The 22,101-nt window shown below is 38.1% G+C and overlaps 3 protein-coding genes across 4 annotated transcripts; all 3 read left to right on the forward strand.

Annotated features, from left to right (window-relative positions):
- Nucleotides 1–804: 804 nt before the first annotated feature.
- LOC110803150 (DNA repair protein RAD51 homolog 3) lies at nucleotides 805–5,326 on the forward strand. 2 transcript variants are annotated; one of them, XM_022008633.2, is made up of 9 exons: nucleotides 805–1,069; nucleotides 1,647–1,745; nucleotides 3,125–3,244; nucleotides 3,393–3,426; nucleotides 3,503–3,573; nucleotides 3,650–3,870; nucleotides 4,240–4,371; nucleotides 4,744–4,810; nucleotides 4,922–5,326. In XM_022008633.2, exons 1-9 carry the CDS (start codon nucleotides 958–960, stop codon nucleotides 5,095–5,097), a joined length of 1,032 nt encoding a protein of 343 aa, XP_021864325.1. In that variant the 5' UTR covers nucleotides 805–957; the 3' UTR covers nucleotides 5,098–5,326. The 2 variants fall into 2 exon arrangements, with proteins under 2 accessions (XP_021864325.1, XP_021864324.1); XM_022008632.2 differs by having other exon boundaries at nucleotides 814–1,069; nucleotides 3,644–3,870.
- Nucleotides 5,327–6,957: 1,631 nt separating this feature from the next.
- Nucleotides 6,958–11,412, forward strand: LOC110803155 (transketolase, chloroplastic). The gene is made up of 7 exons (XM_022008638.2): nucleotides 6,958–7,823; nucleotides 8,762–8,852; nucleotides 8,954–9,059; nucleotides 9,137–9,419; nucleotides 9,587–9,735; nucleotides 9,829–9,982; nucleotides 10,146–11,412. Exons 1-7 carry the CDS (start codon nucleotides 7,344–7,346, stop codon nucleotides 11,103–11,105), a joined length of 2,223 nt encoding a protein of 740 aa, XP_021864330.1. The 5' UTR covers nucleotides 6,958–7,343; the 3' UTR covers nucleotides 11,106–11,412.
- Nucleotides 11,413–13,131: 1,719 nt separating this feature from the next.
- On the forward strand, nucleotides 13,132–21,474 carry LOC110803111 (3-phosphoshikimate 1-carboxyvinyltransferase 2). The gene is made up of 8 exons (XM_022008576.2): nucleotides 13,132–13,664; nucleotides 16,175–16,419; nucleotides 17,617–17,770; nucleotides 19,110–19,324; nucleotides 19,403–19,520; nucleotides 19,910–20,120; nucleotides 20,898–20,959; nucleotides 21,047–21,474. Exons 1-8 carry the CDS (start codon nucleotides 13,344–13,346, stop codon nucleotides 21,263–21,265), a joined length of 1,545 nt encoding a protein of 514 aa, XP_021864268.1. The 5' UTR covers nucleotides 13,132–13,343; the 3' UTR covers nucleotides 21,266–21,474.
- Nucleotides 21,475–22,101: the final 627 nt, after the last annotated feature.

The raw sequence follows: 22,101 nt of genomic DNA on the forward strand, positions 1-22,101 counted from the left end.
GACGACGACGTCGATTGTTCTCTTTGATTCTTTCGGCGTCGATTTTGTCCGTGGTTCTGGGTTCGATGGTGGCGGCGCTTGTTTAGAAGGGGGGGCAGCCATGCATGGAAATCCTTGAGGTGGGTGGCGGCGCTTGTTCTCTTCAATTCTCCCTCCCAACATCAGCTGGTCCCCTCAACAACAACCACCACCACCAAGAAGAGGCTGGTGGTGTTGGTGTTGTAAGAGGAGGAGATCAGATGACGATGATGAGTGGCGACGATGGTGGTAATGTAGGGAGGGAGGGCGTGAGGGAGGAGGAAAAGGCGAGGGGCTTCAATGCATGTAAATGGGGGCGAGGTGGTGGCGGCGGTGATGGGGTCGAGGAGGGAGGAAACGGGGGCGATGTGGTGGCGGAAGAAGGGAGAGGAAGAAGGGGTCGTGGCGGAAGAAGTGAGAGGAAGAAGATGGGTTAATTAGGAAAAAAATTGGTTAATTAGGAAAAATGGGTAAATGGGTGGGTTAATTAAGGATGATGATGTCATGGAGGGGTATTTGGGGTATTAAGTCATTTGTGAAGGGTATTTGGTGAATTATTGGAACTTGATGGGCATTTGGTGAATTAAGGCAAAACTCGGGGTATTTCATGAAATATCCGTAATTAATTATACATAAGAGAGAAAAGAAATGGTGGAGTATTGATAAAATTAGGAGAGAGTGGTGGACAACCTCACCATTGTAGAAAAATAAAGAAGGTGACTCGTAATAGTGACTCAAGATAGTGGAAAGTGATATGGACGATGACGTGGAAAAGATATAAGATCCTGTATAGTTGTGAGTATGTAGGGCAGTGACTTAAATATCAACCATCATGTCTTAATCTCATGTTCTAAGGCACTCCTGGTCACCTACTTTCCTAGTGTTCAAAATCAGAAGTTGATTGGCGCGAGAAAACGAACAAGAGAGAGGAGATAGAAAATGGAGGTGATGAGAATGGCGATATCAGGAACACAAAGGGGGAAATTGATATCAGCTGGATACACTTCTCTCTCCTCTCTTTCTTCCGTTTCGCCTTCTCTTCTTGCCAAAGGTTTCTTCCCTTTCCTTTTATCTACGTTTTATGCCCCCTAATTTAGGTTACTTTCATCTTTAATTATCTGAATTATACACATATATTAGGGTTTTTGGAACTTTTTCCTGTTTTATAGAACTTCTTCCAACTGTTCGATAAAATGTCTAACTAATTCCATCAATCTGGCACTTCTTCCAACTGTTCGATGAAATGCCTAGCTGAATTCACTCAATCTTTTGACTTTCTCCTTACAAATTTGTTGATGTTGGATGTATACAACATTTGCACGACACCCACTTTTTTAAAATTGAGTTTGTATATACCAAGTATTCAAATTTGTGATAATGGTAATATGTGAGAGCACATAAGGCAGTTTGTTAGGCATACTTTGCCATTGCCAGGATGCCAACTGGCTTCCGAGCAATTCGAGTCCTCTTATATTGCTCAGAGGATTTACAATGTGTTGGTATAACTTGTTATTGATGTTGCTCCTTGTGAAGGATGTTCTGATGTATTAGTTATGACATGTAATGTTCCTTTTTTTTCTTTTATATCTTTGAGTTCATGATGAAGTCTGACCTTTTATTTCAAACAGATTTAAATATTTCCGAAGTTGAAGCTCTTGAAATATTGAAGGCTGCATCACATAGCAGCAGACTGGACACGTCTGGTGGAGATCATGCTATTCTTACTGGTAATTCTATTGTTTTCTTCAAGCATTACGCTTAATAATTTATCTCAAGGTTAGCATGGTATCTGTTCGAAACACCCACACTTAGATCATCCAAGCCAGAAGGGCTTTATTTATCACGATGTTCAAACATCTATTAATAAAGCTAGTACTTTCAGGGATGGGTTTCTTAAACATAACTCTGACAGTAGGATATGACGTTATGTATATTGCACAGTGATTGCAATCAAACCAGTCATTAGTAGTAGATTGTTAACCTGGTCTCTCTTATTCTCTTCCTGTACCTTCAATGCTGATTGTGGTGCTCACAAGCTAAAGATATCAAGCCATAAGTTTAGTAACATGTTGCAAGGGATCTCATTTATTTGGGTTGCAATGGGATCTCATTTACTTGGCGTTATGTACATTCAGATGGGATGGAGTAATTTCTTAGTGATTTTGAACTATTTACACTTCACTTGCAGCTAACATGTCTTGTTTTCTTAATTCTTATGGATAATAATGTGAAGCATCTTAAATATCAACCATCATGTCTTAATCTCATCTCCTTTAGTTAACAGTCACTTTGACACGATTTGAAATGCTTATCTAATTTGATTGAAGTTTCCAATTTTCATGTGATGTGCTGCAATGCAGAATTTCCTATGATAGATAAGATGGAAACTTTAGAGTATGCACTGTTGGAAATATTGTAGTAGTTATCACACGCTCATGATAGTTTGATGATATTACTATAGAATCCAGGACCTCGGGGGGGGGGGGGGGGGGGGGGGGAGCTGCTGAATATTCTAATTTATTGCCCTTGCCATTGTTGTTGTTGGCCCCGGGGAGAGGTTGGGAGGTTAAAAATCTGATATCAGAGAATGGGTACATTACATATCATAATACTCCATATCTCTCAGTTGGTGTCTTCAAAAAGTTGGTTGCGTGCTCTTTCTATCGTCTAGTTTCCAGTTTTTATCAAAACACTTTTCTTGCGTTGGTTCTATTTCTATGGTATGGAGTGTCCTTGAACTTGCTCATTAAGGCTGGAGTAGCAACTTAAAAATACAAAAAACAAGTTCCTAGGGAAAGTTATTTTTAGAGGAAATTATGTTGGGTCAATGACAGACATTTCAGAAAGGTAAGTCTTATGTTGAGGAGAGGTTCTCCACGTCATTTTTCCTTTTTGCATGAAATTGTATCGACCCGAAGCCATCAAATATTTTTGGATGGCCCAACAACCATGTCATATCAAGCCATTTTGTGACATGACCATCTTGTTGTCTAAGAAACAGATTCTTTCAAAGTGCATTACTAATGAACATTATGCCTAAAAACTTCAGCATGTTATACGGCGTTCACTTCAAGCATTGAGATATCTTTTATTATGTCTGCTGTAGGTGCTCAAAATGCTTGGGAAATGTTGCATGAGGACTCATGTGTACGGATCACTACATCTTCTGCTGATGTAGATGACATCCTTGGTGGTGGTATAAGCTGCAAAGAAGTTACTGAGATAGGTATATCCTCTAGTTTTTGCATAATCAGAAATGCTGACTGCTGACATAAACCAAAATTTCTAAGTACCACAATTTTATTTATTTCTTATGTAAGTACTATACTAGATGATATTGCGTTGCTGAAATAATTACTTCTTCTGGAATTTAGGTGGAATACCTGGCATTGGCAAAACACAATTTGGGTAAGGACCCAAAAGTTTTTATTTATAGTCTCTTTAGTTTTGTTATGCATCAATATTGATGTTGTATATATTTTAGGATTCAACTTGCAATTAATGTCCAAATTCCAGCTCACTTTGGTGGTCTTGGGGGAAAAGCAATTTATGTAGGTAAGTCATAGCTACACCACTTTCCCTAGTTTACTTATGCTTAAATCTAAGCTGTTAGATGCATGTTTAGATACAGAGGGAAGCTTCATGGTGGAGCGTACTTTACAGATCGCTGAAGGATGCATTGAAGATATGGAGAAGGATAAACACTTTCGGCAAAGGGATATCCGAGCTGTTAAAGAAAAATTGCTTCCCAAAGATTTCTTGGCTAACATATTCCATTTTAGGATCTGCAGTTACACTGAGCTAATTGCGATGATAAATCATCTGGACAAATGGGTCTCAGAGCACAGAGATGTAGGTACCAAATTGATGCCTAGGATATTGGTTGTTTTGTTGTTTGAAAGTCCTCTTTTTGTATATTTTTTAGTCATTCACCTGTTTTGTTCTAGTCAGGGTGCGCAGCTCTTTAAATAGTGGACATCCTAAAATCTAATCATAACCATTTCTATGAAAAAGGGGACAAATATAATGTACATATTTAAGTAGTGTCTTTCTATAATTATCAGTGTGCACTGCAAAATTCTGACCGCAGTAGCTACTTCTATTTTTAGACTGCCCTCTCCGACAATCAAATATTACGATAGTTGCAACAGTATGTCGTTTCATGTTATACAGAGTATGATTGACTGATTTGACTTGACTTTTGAGCTGTATTTCTCTCAGGTCAAACTGGTTGTAATTGATAGTGTTACATTTTATTTCCGTCAAGATTTCGAGGACATGGCCCTTAGGACAAGGATTCTCGGTGAAATGGCACTGAAATTGATGAAGCTTGCAAAGAAGTTCAATCTGGCAGTAAGTGAAATCTCACTCTTTGTATTTGGATGACGGCACACCCTTCCCCACTCTAAGGCATGCTTGGGCAGAAGAAAAACAGATGAAACAGTCTACTTGATGTTAGCTGCACAACTGAGTTAAAAACTCTGGAACCATTATTTCCTTGTCAGAAATGCTCCACTAGATCCTAACCCATGTCCAATTAGTACCTACAGTCATTCAGATATAGAGAGTAGAGTTTTAATTGTATACATAAATTGAACATTTGAAGAATGCAATGTACATAGCATAGTAGCAGATTTAGTCATGAATTAACTCACCCTTGTCCCCCAACCTCCTCTGCATGGAAATAACCTGGATCTTATTGGTTGTTTATTTGTGTACCTTCAGGTGGTTCTATTAAATCAAGCGGCGACCAAGTGTGCAGAAGGATTATATCAACTAACTCTAGCACTAGGTAACAATAGCCATGTTTGATCTCCTTGCCTCTGTATTTGCTGATTTGCACTATTGTTTCCTTGAAGAGTGAACTGTCCTGATTTTCTTAGTGATTGATCTTGCCGAGCAGGTGACAGTTGGTCTCACGCAAGTACAAACAGGATCATCTTATTCTGGAAAGGGGAGGAACGTTGTGCTTATATTGACAAGTCAGCCTCTCTTCCATCTGCCTCTGCACCATATTCTATTACGAGTGAAGGAATCAGAAACTCCATTACAAATTGTAAAAGAATCAGAATGATGTGAAGTTTGTGAAATTATCTCTATTCAGTGGATCTCAATAGGCTGGCAGAAAGGAGAAATCGCTGTGGTTTGTCACTTGTTTGTGTTCTCTGCATAGCTTGTATATTTATCGGTGTTCCTCTTTTCAGCTGCAGTTGTCTGTTAAATTAGTTGGAGTTGCATTCAAGAAATCAAGTTGTTTGTTAAACTAGCCGGAGATTGCATTTATCTTGGAGATTTTTATTCTTTTCAATATCCCTTTTGTCTCAAAAATCTGTTTCTCAAAAGCAAGTAATTCAAATATGTTGAACGTGACAATCTAATTGTGTAAATAATGGCCACTGTTCGGCCTTTCGAGCCGAGTTAAAAGCTGTGGAAATGGGTCTGGAGCTTGCAATTCGTATGGGAATAAGCAAAGTAATGCTACAAATGGATAATCAAGCAGCCATATTAGCACTACAAGGTTCAGATGATTATGGAGGGGAATGTGCTCACATAGTGCAACATTGTCGTAAGTTAATCATTAATAATAGTTGGGGAGGTCCTACTTAGACATGTTTACAGGGAAGGCAATAGGGCTGCAGATTGGTTAGCAAACGTAGGAGTAATGCAAAACTCGAGGATGGAACTGATCCAAGTGCCGTCTTTGGAGCTTGGAAGGATTTTACATGAGGACCTGATGGGAGTGGCTAGGCCACGATTATTAGCTACTCCCTCCGTCCCTTAATACTCGTATCGGTTTGACCGTTGCGGAGTTTAAGACATTTGAATTGACTTACTCCGTATTAGTTTAATAGGTGTTAGTTGATAGTGGGGTATTTTTTTAATATAGTTAGTGGGAAATGTGTAAGGGGTGGAGAGTGACGAGTGTGGGGTGTTGATTTTTTAAATGATTTTGGGTAGGGAGTAGAGGTGTATGTGGGGTAGTAGGTAAGTGTGAGAAATAATATAATATTGGTAAAGATTTCCATTTATAGAAGCGGTGCAAGTATTAAGGGATGACCCGAAAAGGAAAACAGTGCGAGTATTAAGGAACGGAGGGAGTAGTACTTAATATGTAATTTTACTTTTGGGGCTTGCCCCTCATTTACACCCAAAAAAAAAAAAAAAAATTGTAAAAAATTGTAAACTATCCCTTAAAATGTCGATAAAATTCTCTTTAAGCATTTTATTAGATTTGAATCATTAAAATTTTCGAGTTCTTTCTATTGCTGAAGTGCCCTAAGAAGCAAATAGAGTCCTATGACTTGGTGATTTGGCATTTGACAATTTTTTAAATCACCCGTTTTTATTTTTAGGTATATACTTGTGTAGTAAGATTGTACGGAGTACTTCGTATCGTATACTCAACATAAGTGTTTAGAGAGTACTCCGTAATATACAATTGGTCAATTGGAAAGTCATGTTTGGCTACTATGGAGTATGGAGGGCCATTCTCTCCTAATCTTATTATTAAGCAAATAATTACAAATGCTAAAACTATTCATTAAATCAAATACACAAAAGTTTCATTCCCCAACACAAACTAGTGACTCGCCCACAACCCCAAAAGCCATTTTGCACCAAAGTTATCTAGCTTTAGCCATTTTTCCACTAATTTACTAAGCCTACTTCGTGTAGTCAAACCCTTCAGCTTCAGACTTTAGGATCCTTCATGTTCAACTGCTCTTTGGTGAAACCTCTTTCAAAATATCATAATAAATCACCAAAAGGAGAAAAAAAAAAAAAAAAAATCCGTCACACCTTAACAATTTAAGATACGTCTAATCATAGATGTTCTAGGATGCGCAGTGAAGATTCTCGTTATCAAAAGTCTAAAATAATAATTTTGGCCAAATAAAATTCTCTTACATAGTTAATTCTAGACGTTTTAAATTGTGTAATACTCCAGAGATTTTCACTATCAAAGTCTGAAATAATACAAGAGGTGACCCATGAAATGCATTAGATGTGAGAAACTCTTCAAATATGTACTCCATTTGTTCAAATTGATAAGAGTTATGATATAATACTCCTAATTATATTAGAAGCCTAATTGTTATAAAATAATACCAAACTGATCTCATCATATGTTAAAAGTAATAATTTTCCACCAACCCATCTTTATTCCTTTAAGCAGTCTCATCCAACGGCTCTGATCTTCTGGGTATTCTATCAAACGGCCACCAACCCCCCATTGTTTAAATTTGTAGAGTTGTTAATCAATTTCTCTCTTATTTTTACGAACCCCCCACCAAAACCTCCCTCTCTTTCTCTGTAAACTAACAAAAATGGCGACCTCTCTTTCTCTCTCCAAAGCCATCTCCGCCCGCTCTACCGCCACCCACCATCCTTCAACACCCGCTCACCACCTCCCTTCTTCTCTTTCTCTCTCCTCGTCTTCTTCTTCTCTTCTCAAACCCTCTTCTTTTTCGTTAAAAACCACCCAGCGTGTAGCCCCACGCGCCACCGTACGTGCATCGGCTGTAGAATCACTCGACAAGTCCGTCACCTCTGAAGATACCTTGGTTGATAAGTCTGTGAATACGATCCGATTTCTGGCGATCGATGCAGTCGAAAAGGCGAATTCGGGTCACCCGGGTTTGCCCATGGGTTGTGCTCCGATGGGGCACATTTTGTACGATGAAGTTATGCGGTATAATCCAAAGAACCCCTATTGGTTCAACCGTGATCGCTTTGTTTTGTCCGCCGGTCATGGGTGTATGCTCCAGTATGCGCTCCTTCACTTGGCTGGCTACGACAGTGTCACTGTAATTTTCTCTCTTCTCTTTCTTTTAGCTTTTCGTTGATTTTGATTGATTGTGAAGTGGGTTCAAATGCGTTTTTGTTTTTATGATCTGGGTATCTTTCATTTGTTTGTATTGTTGACTTGTTGTGATCTTGGATGCATTAATGCATATGCATACATGAATAACATGATACATGCATGTTGTGATGGTAATATTGTTATCAGGTGCTTTGAAGAGTTGGGTTTGACTTAATTTTGTTGATGTTGACTTGGGTTTTTCTTAATTTATGTGGGTATTTGTAATTTGTATGATAATTGGGATTTTGGAAACCTTACAATTCATGTTTAGTGATTATGTGTCCAGGTGGGAAGCTGATTGAAGGTTTTCTGTGGTGCATACTCATCTTTGACTATATTAATTAACTCTTCATGTTACCTCAAATACCTTTGGTAGATACTGGACACTCAGACATGGTAGATACGTCATTTTAGGATAAAAATCATGCAGAATTTTCATTATACGGCCGTCTCTGGCACTTCTAGCAGAGTCCAAGTAACATGCTTATGAATACTTGTTTGGTACCGAATTTGTATGAGATGGTATGTTGTTTTAACGCTTCTAATTGTTAAGAAAGTACAGTGTAATTCAAAAATGTTGTATTTGATGTGCCAGTGCCACAGTGGCCCACGGTTGGATTATTGTAGCTAGAAGTGGGGAAGAATGAAACTTCATTTAGGTGCTAGGTAGTTTGCACTTGACTTAATATTAGAAGCTCTAACATTGAATCAGCATCCTGTCTTGGAGTTGTATAGGGAGTATCTACTAGGATGGTGATGGTTTTTTTTTGTCATGTTCACTTTCTTGTCACTCTGTCAGCTATGTTTCATTTTTAATTAGATTATATAGCAATCTTATTTGACTAGAAGCTCACTTTCTATCACTGGGAATTATCTTATTAGGTAGAAGATTTGAAGAGCTTCCGTCAGTGGGAAAGCAGGACTCCTGGTCATCCTGAGAATTTCGAGACTCCTGGAATTGAAGTCACCACTGGTTAGGACTTGCGATTAAACTTTGAATATGTCCTTTCACAGTTGTAGCAAACAAGTAATATGTGCTTTGTATGTCTATTCACATGCTCTATGGTTTTACAGGTCCCCTTGGTCAAGGTATTGCCAATGCTGTTGGGCTGGCACTTGCAGAGAAGCATTTGGCTGCTCGGTTTAACAAGCCTGATATGGAGATTGTTGATCACTATACGTATGGTTCTCTTATCCTGCTTATGCTATAGTAAGTGGTTGTGTTTCTCATCCTGACCATGTTTTTGGTGCTTTTAGGTATGCTATACTTGGAGATGGTTGTCAAATGGAGGGTGTTTCTCAAGAAGCCTGTTCTCTTGCAGGGCATTGGGGTCTTGGAAAGCTTATTGCATTCTATGATGACAATCATATATCTATTGATGGTAGCACTGATATTGCATTCACTGAGGATGTTGACAAGCGGTTTGAGGCTCTTGGATGGCATGTGATTTGGGTCAAGAATGGTAATACTGGCTACGATGAAATTCGTGCTGCAATCAGAGAGGCTAAGGCTGTTAAGGACAAGCCAACCTTGATCAAGGTGTATATCATAACTTCAATATTGGGCTGTCAAATATTCCTACGTTAATTAATACTAATAGTTTCTAATCTTTCTATGATTTTTGATCTTTGGTGCATGGATTAGTCATCTTGCTGCTTTACATTATCTGTGTTGTAATAAAATGGTTTCCAACTTTGTGATCGTAGGTGACTACAACTATCGGTTATGGTTCCCCAAACAAGTCAAACTCATACAGCGTTCATGGGAGTGCCTTAGGTGCTAAGGAAGTGGAAGCAACCAGGAGCAACCTTGTGTGGCCACATGAGCCATTCCATGTACCTGAAGATGTTAAGAAGTGAGCCATTCTGAATGATTTGCTAAATTTTCTGCATCATCTGAACAGTTGGATTGCTTAGATTGAATTCTCATCCTGGTTTCCTTGTTGCAGACATTGGAGCCGCCATACTCCTGAGGGAGCATCCCTTGAAACTGAGTGGAACGCTAAGTTTGCTGAGTATGAAAAGAAGTACACAGATGAAGCTGCAGAGTTAAAGTGTATCATCACTGGAGAATTACCTTCTGGCTGGGAGAAAGCACTTCCGGTTAGTATTGATTTACACTATAATTTGATGTCTTCACATAATTCTAGTTCTAATTTTTTAATGTAGATTCCTTTGAAAATGAAATTTCTTTTGAGAAGCAGTTATTTTTGGATTATATACTTTATGATGTATGACAAATGAACTGATTTTGCATCTTCTACAGACGTACACCCCAGAGAGCCCTGCTGATGCTACCAGAAACCTGTCTCAACAATGCCTCAACGCTCTTGCTCCAGTTCTTCCAGGTTTTCTTGGTGGAAGTGCTGACCTTGCTTCCTCAAACATGACTTTGTTGAAGATGTTCGGAAACTTCCAGAAGGATACTCCTGAAGAAAGAAACCTTCGATTTGGTGTTCGGGAGCACGGAATGGGATCCATCTGTAATGGGATTGCCCTCCACTGTCCAGGCTTCATCCCCTATTGTGCAACTTTCTTTGTCTTCACGGATTACATGAGAGCCTCCATAAGGATGGCTGCCTTGTCCCAGGCCGGGGTCATCTTTGTCATGACACACGACTCCATTGGACTCGGGGAAGATGGGCCAACTCATCAGCCCATTGAGCATTTGGCGAGTTTCCGGGCCATGCCAAATGTGTTCATGTTCCGTCCTGCAGACGGTACCGAGACTGCAGGAGCTTACCGAGTGGCTGTATTAAACAAAAAGACACCATCAATTCTTGCTCTTTCTCGGCAAAAACTTCCTCAGCTTCCCGGAACTTCTATTGAAGGAGTTGAAAAAGGTGGTTACATAATTTCTGACAACTCAAAGGGTAACACCCCAGATGTTATTTTGATGGGTACGGGTTCCGAACTAGAGATTGCTGCTAAAGCTGCTGACGATCTTAGAAAGGAAGGAAAGGCTGTTAGAGTTGTCTCATTCGTTTCATGGGAGCTCTTTGATGCTCAACCTGATTCATATAAAGAGAGTGTGTTGCCAGCCGATGTTACAGCTAGAGTGAGCATTGAAGCTGGAACCACATTTGGGTGGTTGAAGTACGTTGGCTGCAAGGGCAAAGCTATCGGTATTGATCGGTTTGGAGCGAGTGCCCCTGCTGATAAGATATACAAGGAGTTGGGAATCACAAAAGAGGCTGTCATTGAAGCTGCTAAATCACTTTGCTAGACAATGGTGATCTTCTATGTTTTTTTGGCTGCCGTGTTTCTCACTTTTTTCGCTATACAGGTTTTTGTATCAGTTCAGGGGAGGAGAAGGTGGATCTCAGAATAACAGGGTTTTGGTTAATACTTGTTTTCCTGCAACCAGCAGAGTCAAGAAAAAATGAGGTTTGAGCCTTGATGAGGAAGACCCAAACGAAAGCCATATCATAGAGTTTTAGATGTTTATGATTTGTAAAACGTAAACCAATTGAGCTTTGTAAAACTTTGTAGTTTGTGCTATTTGATAACTGATGAACCATCATCTTCATCTATAGCGTTCTTTTTTACGGTGTTAATAATGTGTTATCCCATTTCTATTTCCTTTCATTATCTATCTGGTGCAAGCTGTGGTTATTGTCTTTTCAACACGGCTGCATCTATCGCGAGGATTAAACACGGTTGGTTATCCCTCTTTTTTGTTCATTCTTGAGTTTTTACTCATTTGACCCGGGTGTATAATGGACGTCCTGATTTAGTTTCGCCGATTTGTGGATACATAAGAAGGGTGTACTTCTTGAATTTGATGATGGCTTTGACCAAAATAAAGCCGATTTTGCTACACATGGGATGATAGGAGGTGGTAGGTAAGGAAAGTGGTGTTTGAATGGAGCAGGCTGTCCCAGTTTGTCAATACTTAAGTATGATTAAAGCATGGTGTTTTGGTGTGCTAATCTTAATCTAATATTCATAATACGGAGTAACAAATTATGTAGAACTGCAACTAACTAATTAAGGTAGTACTCTCTTCGTATATATTTAAGAGATATACTTGGCCGGACACGGGTATTAAGAAAAAGAATTGAATGAAATAAAGTAATAAAACAAGTGAGGTTGAGTAGATATTTTAATAAGAAAAACAACTGGGGACCATGTCATTTTAGGGAGTGAGGGTGGGGGTGAGGTATAGATATATTATTTAATTAGATGGTGATTGGTGGGATTGATAAGTTACCAAAAATGACAAGTGTATCTCTCAAATAAATACGGCCGAAAAAGACAAGTGTATTCCTTAAATAAATACATATGGAGTAAGATAAAAGTGGCATATTCCATCTTCTCCCTTCAGTCCTTACTCCTCAGCCCTTTGGCATATGCTCTTAATCCATTTTTGGAATTTTGTAGGAGACCTAATTTACACACGAGGGAATTTCATCTTGACTCTTGAGAATGGGGTTCCATGGTTGGTGGCAATAATCATGCCATTGTGCGCTCAAGGCACCCTTGTCAGGATTTTACAATCATGCTCTTCACATTTCACATAAAACATACGACTACATGAGTAAATTTATACTTTGTAATTTATAATTTCTTTTTTCTCCTTTGGATTTCTCACTTTTAGCTTCAATTGCACCCGTTTTTATTTATAGTTTTCAAATTTATTTAGCCATTTTACTGTAAAAATATTTAACAATATGTTTGGTTAAATGAGTTTAATGAGGAAATGTGAGTAAAATTGTGTAATTATTAGGAATCCATAATTTTAGCATGTTTTGTAATTAAAATGAAAAATGCAGAAAATAAAATATGAGGACATCTATGGAAATACCTTTGTTATGTTTGCCTAGGTTATTTTCCGCGATTTTCCTTTTAAAATGTATGGAAAAACCATTGACAACTAAGCAAACTGTAACTTCATTTTCTTTAATAAAAAGTCTTTTCTTTTCCATCCATCCTTATCTCTAATTATACCCCATTTTTTATGTTTCTCCATAATAGTACACCAAACAAGTAAAATGAATGATTTACATATTTATTTTTCTTTAGATTTCCATAATTTTATTGTTCCTTACATTTTCAAATTAAATTGGTTTACAAACACAATGTAAAATTAGTTAATTCATCAATTTTTTTTTTTTGCAAGACACATCAAGGACTATAGTTTATTATATAAAAAAAGGATCAAAGTATTTTTATTATCCTTGACTTTATTTTCCAAATTCAATGTTCTTTGTAATTTGATAATTACCTACTTTTAATATTCCAACTACCCCTGAATTCAATCACAACAAATTATTTTTATTCCCTCCATTATACACTACACCAACCCCCCTTTTCTTTGGCCACCAAAGTTTGGTTGGTGAATCCTCTTGTCTTCCTCAATTGCTAAATCCTCTATTTCTCTCTCCTCTAAAAAGGCTAAAACCCACCAACATTTCAGCAATCGAAAACAAAAGTAAGATATTGAGAATTTGAGAGAGAGAAAATGGCTCAAGCAACCACCATTAACAATGGTGTCCAAGCTGGTAAATTATGCCCCACTTTACCCAAAACCCAATTACCCAAATCATTGAAAACTGTTCAATTTGGATCAAATTTAAGATATTCTCCGAAGTTGAAATCTTTCAGCAATCAAAGGATTGGTGGGCAAACATCAGTTGTTTTCAGGGTTCGAGCTTCGGTTGCAGCAGCAGAAAAGCATTCAGAAATTGTATTGGAACCCATCAAAGAGATCTCTGGCACTATTCAATTGCCGGGGTCTAAGTCGTTATCTAATCGAATTCTTCTTCTAGCTGCCCTTTCTGAGGTAGTTTTCAATTATTTGTAATTTTATTTGTTAATTATTCCGTACTTTATTTGATTGTTCTAGTTTAGATTTTGGATTATTTGTTCGTGTGTACTTCTTTGTTTGCATTAGCAGATAATCATGATTTTAGTTCTTAGTTATTGGCTAGGTATAATGGAGGAATTGTTTTTGGTTATTTGTTGGATTATGTGGAATATTGTGAGGGTGTTTTGGAGGAAGTTGGGTGGTTTTGTTTTTGAATAGTAGATAAATTGTTATGAAGTATGAGCATTTGAAAGTGTTTCAGGAAATGATGGGTTGATTCTTGTGTGGAGATTTATTATAGTAGTATGATGGAGGAAGAAACTCCCGGTGTCGTTTGACATAGATGATAAGGCACCCATCCTTCCTTTTCTTATTTTTGTGGTGTGTGGGTGGGGGGTTGGGGGGAGGAGAAATGAGGCATTTGCATGCTAAGATTTAAGGCCAAGAACTTGGGGTTGGTGTTGAAGCTACAGTTTACCATTACTTAAGTTCGTAAGGCCTGGCAGTTTCAGTTTCGCATCAAGTTCTAGTCCTGTTCTTCAGTTTGCAAATTAGCAATTGAGGTAGAATTAATGATAACGTTGTAGAAGGAATTGTCAAAAAAATCCGTGTTATTTGTTTTTAGGTTATTGGTTGTTGTAGTGTTTTGTGTCACATCACTCACATATTCCTTTTGTAACTTATGGAATGTTTAGGCCTTGTATAATTGCTTCTTGGTTAAAGGTTTCTAAAATTTGCTGTCTGGAGATGATTTCGTCCTGACAGGTGTCATAAGAGTTTGCCTTTTCATCCTCTGATTTGCAACTTGCAGTTTCATAATTGTTTGACTTTATGATAATGGTCAATGAAAAAATATTTACTGGTTGAACACAATATTTTCTTTGTGCTCAGCTGCTCACACATGTTGCATATTCTGATGAAAAGTGTGTGTGTTTGAGGGGGCGTTCGCTATAGGCTATTGCCAGCCTCAAACCTAAATCCAGAGGGAGAATGTGTTCCACCTCAAAGAATATCCCTGGTCTAAATAAGAAGAACCAGAAAAGCCTTCAAAATATTTCTCATCTTATTTTTCCTAGTCCAGCACCTTTCGTTACCCTTTTTTTAGGACATTTGGACTAACCAGAACCATATTCCACCGTATGGGATTCAACAAAATGTAGAAACTGATACGAACATGGGTATAATGGATCCCAAACATCTCCGTATTTGCAACATGTGCTGTAGTTAGCAGCTTCTAAAGCAAGTCTTTGGAACATATATATACCAAAGACCGCTCTCTTCAAATGTGCAGTATGTCTTTGCATTTCCTGGCCGCTAACTAAAAGACCTCGACATCTCCTGCCATCCATAATCTAGCAATGCAAGTAAAAAAATCACACCCGAAGTAAACGTTACCTACAGGCTTCTTTTCGTTGTGATAGAGACACAAACATCATTTTGGATGAACCCCTGTTCGGCTGTTCCTCTGTAGTATCGTTGGTAGGAAGTGCATTTAGGGATTGCGTTATGGCTCTTGCACAATTTTGTACATGCTAGCATAGCTCAAACACATTGTGAAGTTACGAGATAGTATCCTTCTCCCTAGATCAATCAGGAATATCAACCTGCTACTTGAGGGATGAGAAAAATCTCCGGTCTGCTCATTATTAGACTTATTACACCGTCATTTGGTAGACAAATGAATGCAGCTGCTTACATATTCATGCTACTATCTCTTAGTCTAAAATCTACCCTATGATATTATGCCACTATAGAGAGCCAAGGATCAAACAATATGCTATTGTTCGTTCCACCTCTAGCAACAAGTCGCGAACAGGCGTCTCTTAGCAGTTAGCAATCTGCTTGTGATGAATAATTCAAGTTTTTTTATAAGTTTGAGTTTAATGATTTTTCTCAAAGACTATTGGCAAGAAAAACAAAGATCATAAGCTTAAACACGGCAGCCTCACTAAGTCACAGTAGGTGCCTCGTCATCACTTGACCCAAATAGCCAAGTTAAAATTGCTATAGAAACCAGTAATTCTAGGATGTTATCATGAGCAGCCTTTTTCCTTTCTCCGCAGTTTATCTAGTCCAACCCTCTCGACTCCTTAGGTGCGCCCACCTATGTTCTAGCAACAGGATGTCTGCAGGCTTCACGATGACCCAGGGGCAGCAGTGTTTTATCTGAAACATCAACACCATAGCTAGTTTCTTTGGGAGAGAAAGCAGAGAACCGAGAAGCTTTTGAAGCATTTGTTCTGTTAGCAAACCCGTGTATATTCTTTATCTCATGCAAACGGACAATTATGCGCTGTCATTCAGCGCTGATAGGAATTGACCTGTATCCTGTGAATGGACTTTTGATATTTGTTCTATTGTCATTCTCAGTTTGCATCATACGTAACATGTGTTGTGTTTTTCCCTTACAATCCTTTTTCTTTTTCTCTAAAACTCTCTCTCATTTCCTAAAATTTTCCAGCATCCTAACTAGAATTATGCTACAGGGCACAACAGTGGTTGACAACTTGCTGTACAGTGATGATATCCGATACATGTTGGATGCTCTAAGAACGCTTGGGTTAAATGTGGAGGATGATAAAACTTCCAAAAGGGCAATTGTGGAGGGTTGTGGTGGTCTGTTTCCAGTTGGTAAAGATGGAACGGCTGAGATTGAACTTTTCCTTGGAAATGCAGGAACAGCTATGCGCCCATTGACAGCTGCTGTAGCTGTTGCTGGAGGAAACTCTAGGTTTGTACACTTTGCTAACTGTAACTTTCTGTCAGTTACAAGGCTGTTTAATGTTCATTTATTCTGTAATTGTATACTAGAGAACTTTTTCCTCGTGCTATAGTTGCAGTTTGCAGCTGTATGGAGGGGGATTAATGAACTATACGGAACCAGGAATCTGTTAGCTGTCTTTCGTAGCGGCTGTCTTGCAAAATGAGTTGGGTGGGTTTTGTAAAGGGAAGGGGAAATCTATAAGGGATAACTTCGAAGGCTATAATTACTATGATTTTACATTTAACTTATTGTCGATACCCTAAGTATATCTGACCTAGTAAATATATGTGGCGGGGTACTCCTAAAAAGGTCCACCGTAGGAATAGTGCATTTCGCTGGGGAAAAGAAATGATAAATTCAATACTCCGCATATGTTTTTGAAGTGATTGTATGGAAAACTTCAGATATCATAAAGGAAGTTGTTTTCTCTTGCAAAACATCCATTTGGAGTTTGTGGACTTCTACAATTCTGCATATATTTATGACTTGAAAGGATTTATCAGTTGGGAATTTCCAGTAATGTGTGAGTTGCATTTTCATTTAGAATATGTTGAATTGATGTGGAAGCATATTACGAAAAATTTCTTGCCTCTTAGGTTATAAAAGAAGAATCTAAGTAATTGAATATGAGTGGACGCAAACCAGAAATTGTGAATACCATATAACCATATATCGTCTCATTAGATATCCAAGTGTGATAGGGGTTACAGTAATTAGCAGTCCAATGATACAGTACACCCCTGATTAAATGTCTCCAGGTAGTGAAAAAATTTGCAATCTTTCTAAAAACATTTCTGCTAAATCCTTAACAAAACTGGAGACTGAAGTAACTGCTGCTCTCTGATATGCTTGCTTGTATTACAAGTTGGAAAAACCATACACAATCATCTTAACCGACTGGATTTCATTTAAGCGTAGATCTAGGGAGAGAAATATTTTGACTTTGCTGGGTAAACGTATGCACCTAGATTGCTATTGCATGCCATGATGTTACATTTATTGATTATGTGTTCGGCATAAGTGGACTTAAGAATGAAATGAATTAACATAAATAGGAGGCAATCTGCCGGCTCTTGTATCCTTGCTGGGCATAAGTGAATTTAAGAATGTATTAATATCCTTGCTGGTGTAGATTTTGATTTCTCCTTATGTTGGGCATTTCAGCTATGTACTTGATGGAGTGCCGAGAATGAGGGAGCGACCCATTGGGGATCTGGTAGCAGGTCTGAAGCAGCTTGGTGCAGACGTTGACTGTTTTCTTGGAACAGATTGTCCTCCTGTTCGGGTAAATTCCAAAGGAGGCCTTCCAGGGGGAAAGGTAATAAAACTTTTACTATCCATTTTAACTTATTTCATTCGTCAAAAGTAATTTAGTTGATGTTGCACTCGTTAATTTCTCAGTCGCTCCTCGACATATAACTCTGTCCAGTTCTGTTTCGTTCTCTTTTTTTTCTGGCTTTTTGGGGAGGAGGTGATAATGGGGTCCTGTGTTTTATAACAAGCTCTTCCAAAGACATGTCTTATTGGAAGAATGTATTTAGGCTGCAAATCGGGCCGTTAGGAAGAGTGTCATAGCTGAAAAGAGATCAATCCTCTTTTATCTGAGTGGATGACGTTATTTTAAGTTACTTTTCTAAGATCCAATAGTAGTGGGTGTCCTAATTTCTAGTTCACCAGATATATTTAGTGTTATGTTACCTTTGTTCATTTATAAGGAGTGTAAGTTATTTATCTAAGATCCAAAATGGTATCCTTGTTTTTGGTTTATGTAAGTAGTAGTGTGCACCTATTCTGTTAGCAAATAAAGTTCCATTATACCTTTGTTCATATTGGAGAATTGAATTTAGGTGATGGACATTCTAAAGGTAGGGAAGAAAAGTGCAAAGTTAGATGAGGATTTTAGTGATAACATTTTGTCTTGCAATGACTCAGATCGTAAAAGATTGATTGCTTTTGCTCGAATCTAAAGATTTTTCTCATAACTTCATGCTGATTAATATCAGGCCTTTTGTGATTCTAGTACTCCAGCAACTAGGAGGTGTCCACATGCTTTTAGTTTTGTAGTAGAAACTTGAAGGTATAGAGAAAAATGATGAGTTATGTGACGCTTCTTGATGCTCAGAAGTTTCTTGATAATTGATGATGGCTAGCCCGTGTGGCTGTAGATTTTGTTGATATTCAAATTATATGAGGATAAGTTATCGTGATTTTGTAATTGGTCTATTGTAACTATCAGAGGCTGGGAAGCTAATGATATTAGGGAGTATCTATGTATGAGTAACTGTTTCTCCTGTGGTATGTGGTGTGTTTAGCATGAGTTGTGTGCTGGAAAATTCTTAAACTTTAAACTTCAGTTGACAGAAGACTGGCACAAGGTTTACTTTACTTTACTTTGAGACCTTTAGAAACAAAAATCTTACAGAAGATAGTATTTCTTGGGCTCTTGCTTAAATATGTATGACTTCTTCAAGGTTTCCTCAATAAAAGACTGTTTTTGTCATCATATATTTGTAAAGCTTATTCCTCAGGGGCTTGTGCACACCTACCTTTTGGTAACAAGTATATGTGCATTTGTGTGTTAAATTGTATGGATTTCGTTTGTGACGTGAGAAGCTCTGTTCCATTTTATTTATTCCTTTTATACGACACATTTGTAGGTCAAGCTTTCAGGATCAGTTAGTAGCCAATACTTAACTGCGCTGCTCATGGCTACTCCTTTGGGTCTTGGAGATGTGGAGGTTGAAATCATTGATAAATTGATTTCTGTACCATATGTGGAGATGACAATTAAGTTAATGGAACGGTTTGGTGTGTCAATAGAGCATACTGCTAGCTGGGACAGGTTCTTAATCCGAGGTGGTCAGAAATATAAGTAAGTCTCTCCTCTTCTATTACGTGATCTATAAAGTTACTCCATTAGTAAACTGAAAAGGAATTAAAAATACATCAGATCTCCTGGAAATGCATACGTTGAAGGTGATGCTTCAAGTGCTAGTTACTTCCTAGCAGGGGCTGCAGTCACTGGTGGAACTGTGACTGTCGAGGGTTGTGGAACAAGCAGTTTACAGGTATGATCCAAAGCCTTTCGTATCATTTTATAGTCCTGTTCCAATGAAATCTCAACTAGATTTTGAAAAACCTTTTTTATACTCGATTTCTTGGCATAAGCATGACCGTTTGACTCTCCAAAATATATAAAAAAGCAAACAGTTAAACATGAGATGTTTTTTATCCCAGTAAAAAACTTATAGAAAAGAAAAGATCGTGGACTTCTTTTCTTTGCTTTTATTGCAATAACTATTATCTCTTCCCAAAGGGCCCTTTTTTGTGCTAGTGAAGATCGTTTGATCAGCCTCTTTCATATCAGTTTATAGCCGCAACCTCATTTACAGGTTTTATTTGCATCCAATAGACTTCTGTTGATTGGCATCTTATTAGTCTCATCCATTTTACACAGGGTGATGTAAAATTTGCCGAAGTTCTTGAGAAAATGGGTTGCAAGGTTACCTGGACAGAGAACAGTGTCACTGTCACTGGACCGCCAAGGGATTCATCTGGAAGAAAACACCTGCGCGCCGTCGATGTGAACATGAACAAAATGCCAGACGTCGCAATGACTCTTGCCGTTGTTGCCCTTTATGCAGATGGGCCCACCACCATCAGAGACGGTATGCTCAACTTTTTTTTTTCCTGTGAAACATGCCACTCTACCTGTGCCATTTGTAGATTCCTTATTACTTGACTGGACTTCAAATTTAGCACATGGATGTTGATTAATTAAATGATAATGACATTTAGCGTGTCAGACACAAATGAGAATTTGGATTTGTCTTGTTTTTGGAAAGTGCAAACAGCAACCAAATTGTTTTTTTTTGTTTGCTCTAATGGTGGTTAAACAAACTGCCACTACCCCATGACAGGAAGTTGTGTCTTTCGTTGTCCTCGAGAACCAAAGGAGTATCTCTTGATACAATTAAGGAAATAAGGGACCACTAATACACAGCATTGAGTTTCTCACCACTAAACCTAAACTGCCACCTTTATATTTTGTTAAAATGGCATCTTTTTTGTTTTGATATTGCTGTGGCTGGAGATATCAGTGAGCTTCCTGGTAGAAGTTTTTAGGGTATGGACCAGAAGCATTGAACTGAATCCCCGTCTGCATGTATGAGGGCTAATACGTCCACACACGAGCAAATAAGTAATGTGCATGATTTAATTGCACCCGACTAGACCTCCATATTGTGTTTATTATCACTTAATGTGTGATCAGATGTTTACATGTGTGCACAGATCAATACGAACCTACAAAGTACAAACCATGTGGGGCTTACATTTTTGCCCTTGCTTGTGTTGGTATTAACTCTTTTGCACCTAGGGAGAAATATTACGTCGTCTATTCTTACAAGAGAAACGATGATGATTTTTGTTATGTGAATGTACAGTTGCTAGCTGGAGAGTGAAGGAAACAGAACGGATGATAGCCATTTGCACAGAACTAAGAAAGGTGAGCGCTTTTATTCTTAAACCTAGTACAAATATGTATTCGGCATAAAAACAGGTGTTAATTCGGTTCAGTTTGAATTATTTATAGCTTGGAGCAACAGTTGAGGAAGGTTCAGATTACTGTGTGATAACTCCCCCTGAGAAACTAAATGTGACAGCCATTGACACATACGATGATCACCGAATGGCCATGGCATTCTCTCTTGCTGCGTGTGCTGATGTTCCCGTCACCATCAATGACCCAGGTTGCACCCGCAAGACCTTCCCAGATTACTTCCAAGTTTTGGAAAGATTTGCCAAGCATTGAGTACTGTATACACTGCACGCTGAGATTTTGTTTTGAGAAAAAAAAAGTTAAGAAATCAAAATGCTTTCTGCTTGAGTTTTCATCACATTCTTTGTATTATGTTGTAACATTTTTAGTTTATAAAATACAGTATATTTTACTATAATGTATCAGATCATTAGAAATAAAACCTTGAAAAGCTAGACCTTGAAGTTGTGATTTTGACACTATCTGAGTTCCATATTGTTGTTTCAGATTATTAAACCATTATTCTTGGTTGGAAACTGACCTCGAAAAATAATCCATTCCCAGTCAGTCCCTACAAATAGAGTAAAATAATCCTATTATTAGAAATTTTATGTGGTCGGTGGTTTATTTGGGGGCGGGGCAGGGGGGAGGACATACTGTTTATAGTAGCTGACATGTCAGAATTGGGCAGATCATATAGTTGTGAGGTTTCTACTTTGTAGGAAAAGCCCAAGACGATTGCGTATAAGCTTACCAGTAAATTCAACCAACCCTCAACAATGATACTCTTGAAAAAAAGGATACACACTCGGATAAACTTGACTCGTGACTCAACCAACCCTTGAAAATAATAGGAATTTTTTTCCGTTTACACTAGGATAAACTTGATTCATAATTCAATTTACCCTCAACAATGGTCCTCTTAAAAAACTATTCTCATTTACACTCTCATAAACTTGACTCGTAATTCAATAACCAACATTCAACAATGATCCTCGGAGAAATTTTGTTCATTTTTTTAAATAAATAAGACAAAGGGCAAAAAGACTACTAATGAAGTCTTTTTTTTTTTTTTAATGAGCTATCTGATTTACGCCTGATTGTATGTA

Source organism: Spinacia oleracea, chromosome 2 (genome assembly GCF_020520425.1).
Source record: "Spinacia oleracea cultivar Varoflay chromosome 2, BTI_SOV_V1, whole genome shotgun sequence".
Taxonomy (NCBI): Eukaryota; Viridiplantae; Streptophyta; class Magnoliopsida; order Caryophyllales; family Amaranthaceae; genus Spinacia; species Spinacia oleracea.

What these genes read in the sequence shown, in the direction of transcription:
- LOC110803150 (XM_022008632.2), top strand. Translation starts at nt 958, where the DNA reads ATGGAGGTGATGAGAATGGCGATATCAGGAACACAAAGGGGGAAATTG. An exon ending in GGGAAAAGCAATTTATGTAG is followed by an intron (nt 3,574 to 3,643) that starts GTAAGTCATAGC and finishes ATGCATGTTTAG; the next exon opens with ATACAGAGGGAAGCTTCATG. An exon ending in GGGTCTCAGAGCACAGAGAT is followed by an intron (nt 3,871 to 4,239) that starts GTAGGTACCAAA and finishes TATTTCTCTCAG; the next exon opens with GTCAAACTGGTTGTAATTGA.
- LOC110803155 (XM_022008638.2), top strand. Translation starts at nt 7,344, where the DNA reads ATGGCGACCTCTCTTTCTCTCTCCAAAGCCATCTCCGCCCGCTCTACC. An exon ending in CTGGCTACGACAGTGTCACT is followed by an intron (nt 7,824 to 8,761) that starts GTAATTTTCTCT and finishes TTATCTTATTAG; the next exon opens with GTAGAAGATTTGAAGAGCTT. An exon ending in ACAAGCCAACCTTGATCAAG is followed by an intron (nt 9,420 to 9,586) that starts GTGTATATCATA and finishes TTGTGATCGTAG; the next exon opens with GTGACTACAACTATCGGTTA.
- LOC110803111 (XM_022008576.2), top strand. Translation starts at nt 13,344, where the DNA reads ATGGCTCAAGCAACCACCATTAACAATGGTGTCCAAGCTGGTAAATTA. An exon ending in GAGGCCTTCCAGGGGGAAAG is followed by an intron (nt 17,771 to 19,109) that starts GTAATAAAACTT and finishes ACACATTTGTAG; the next exon opens with GTCAAGCTTTCAGGATCAGT. An exon ending in GCCCACCACCATCAGAGACG is followed by an intron (nt 20,121 to 20,897) that starts GTATGCTCAACT and finishes GTGAATGTACAG; the next exon opens with TTGCTAGCTGGAGAGTGAAG.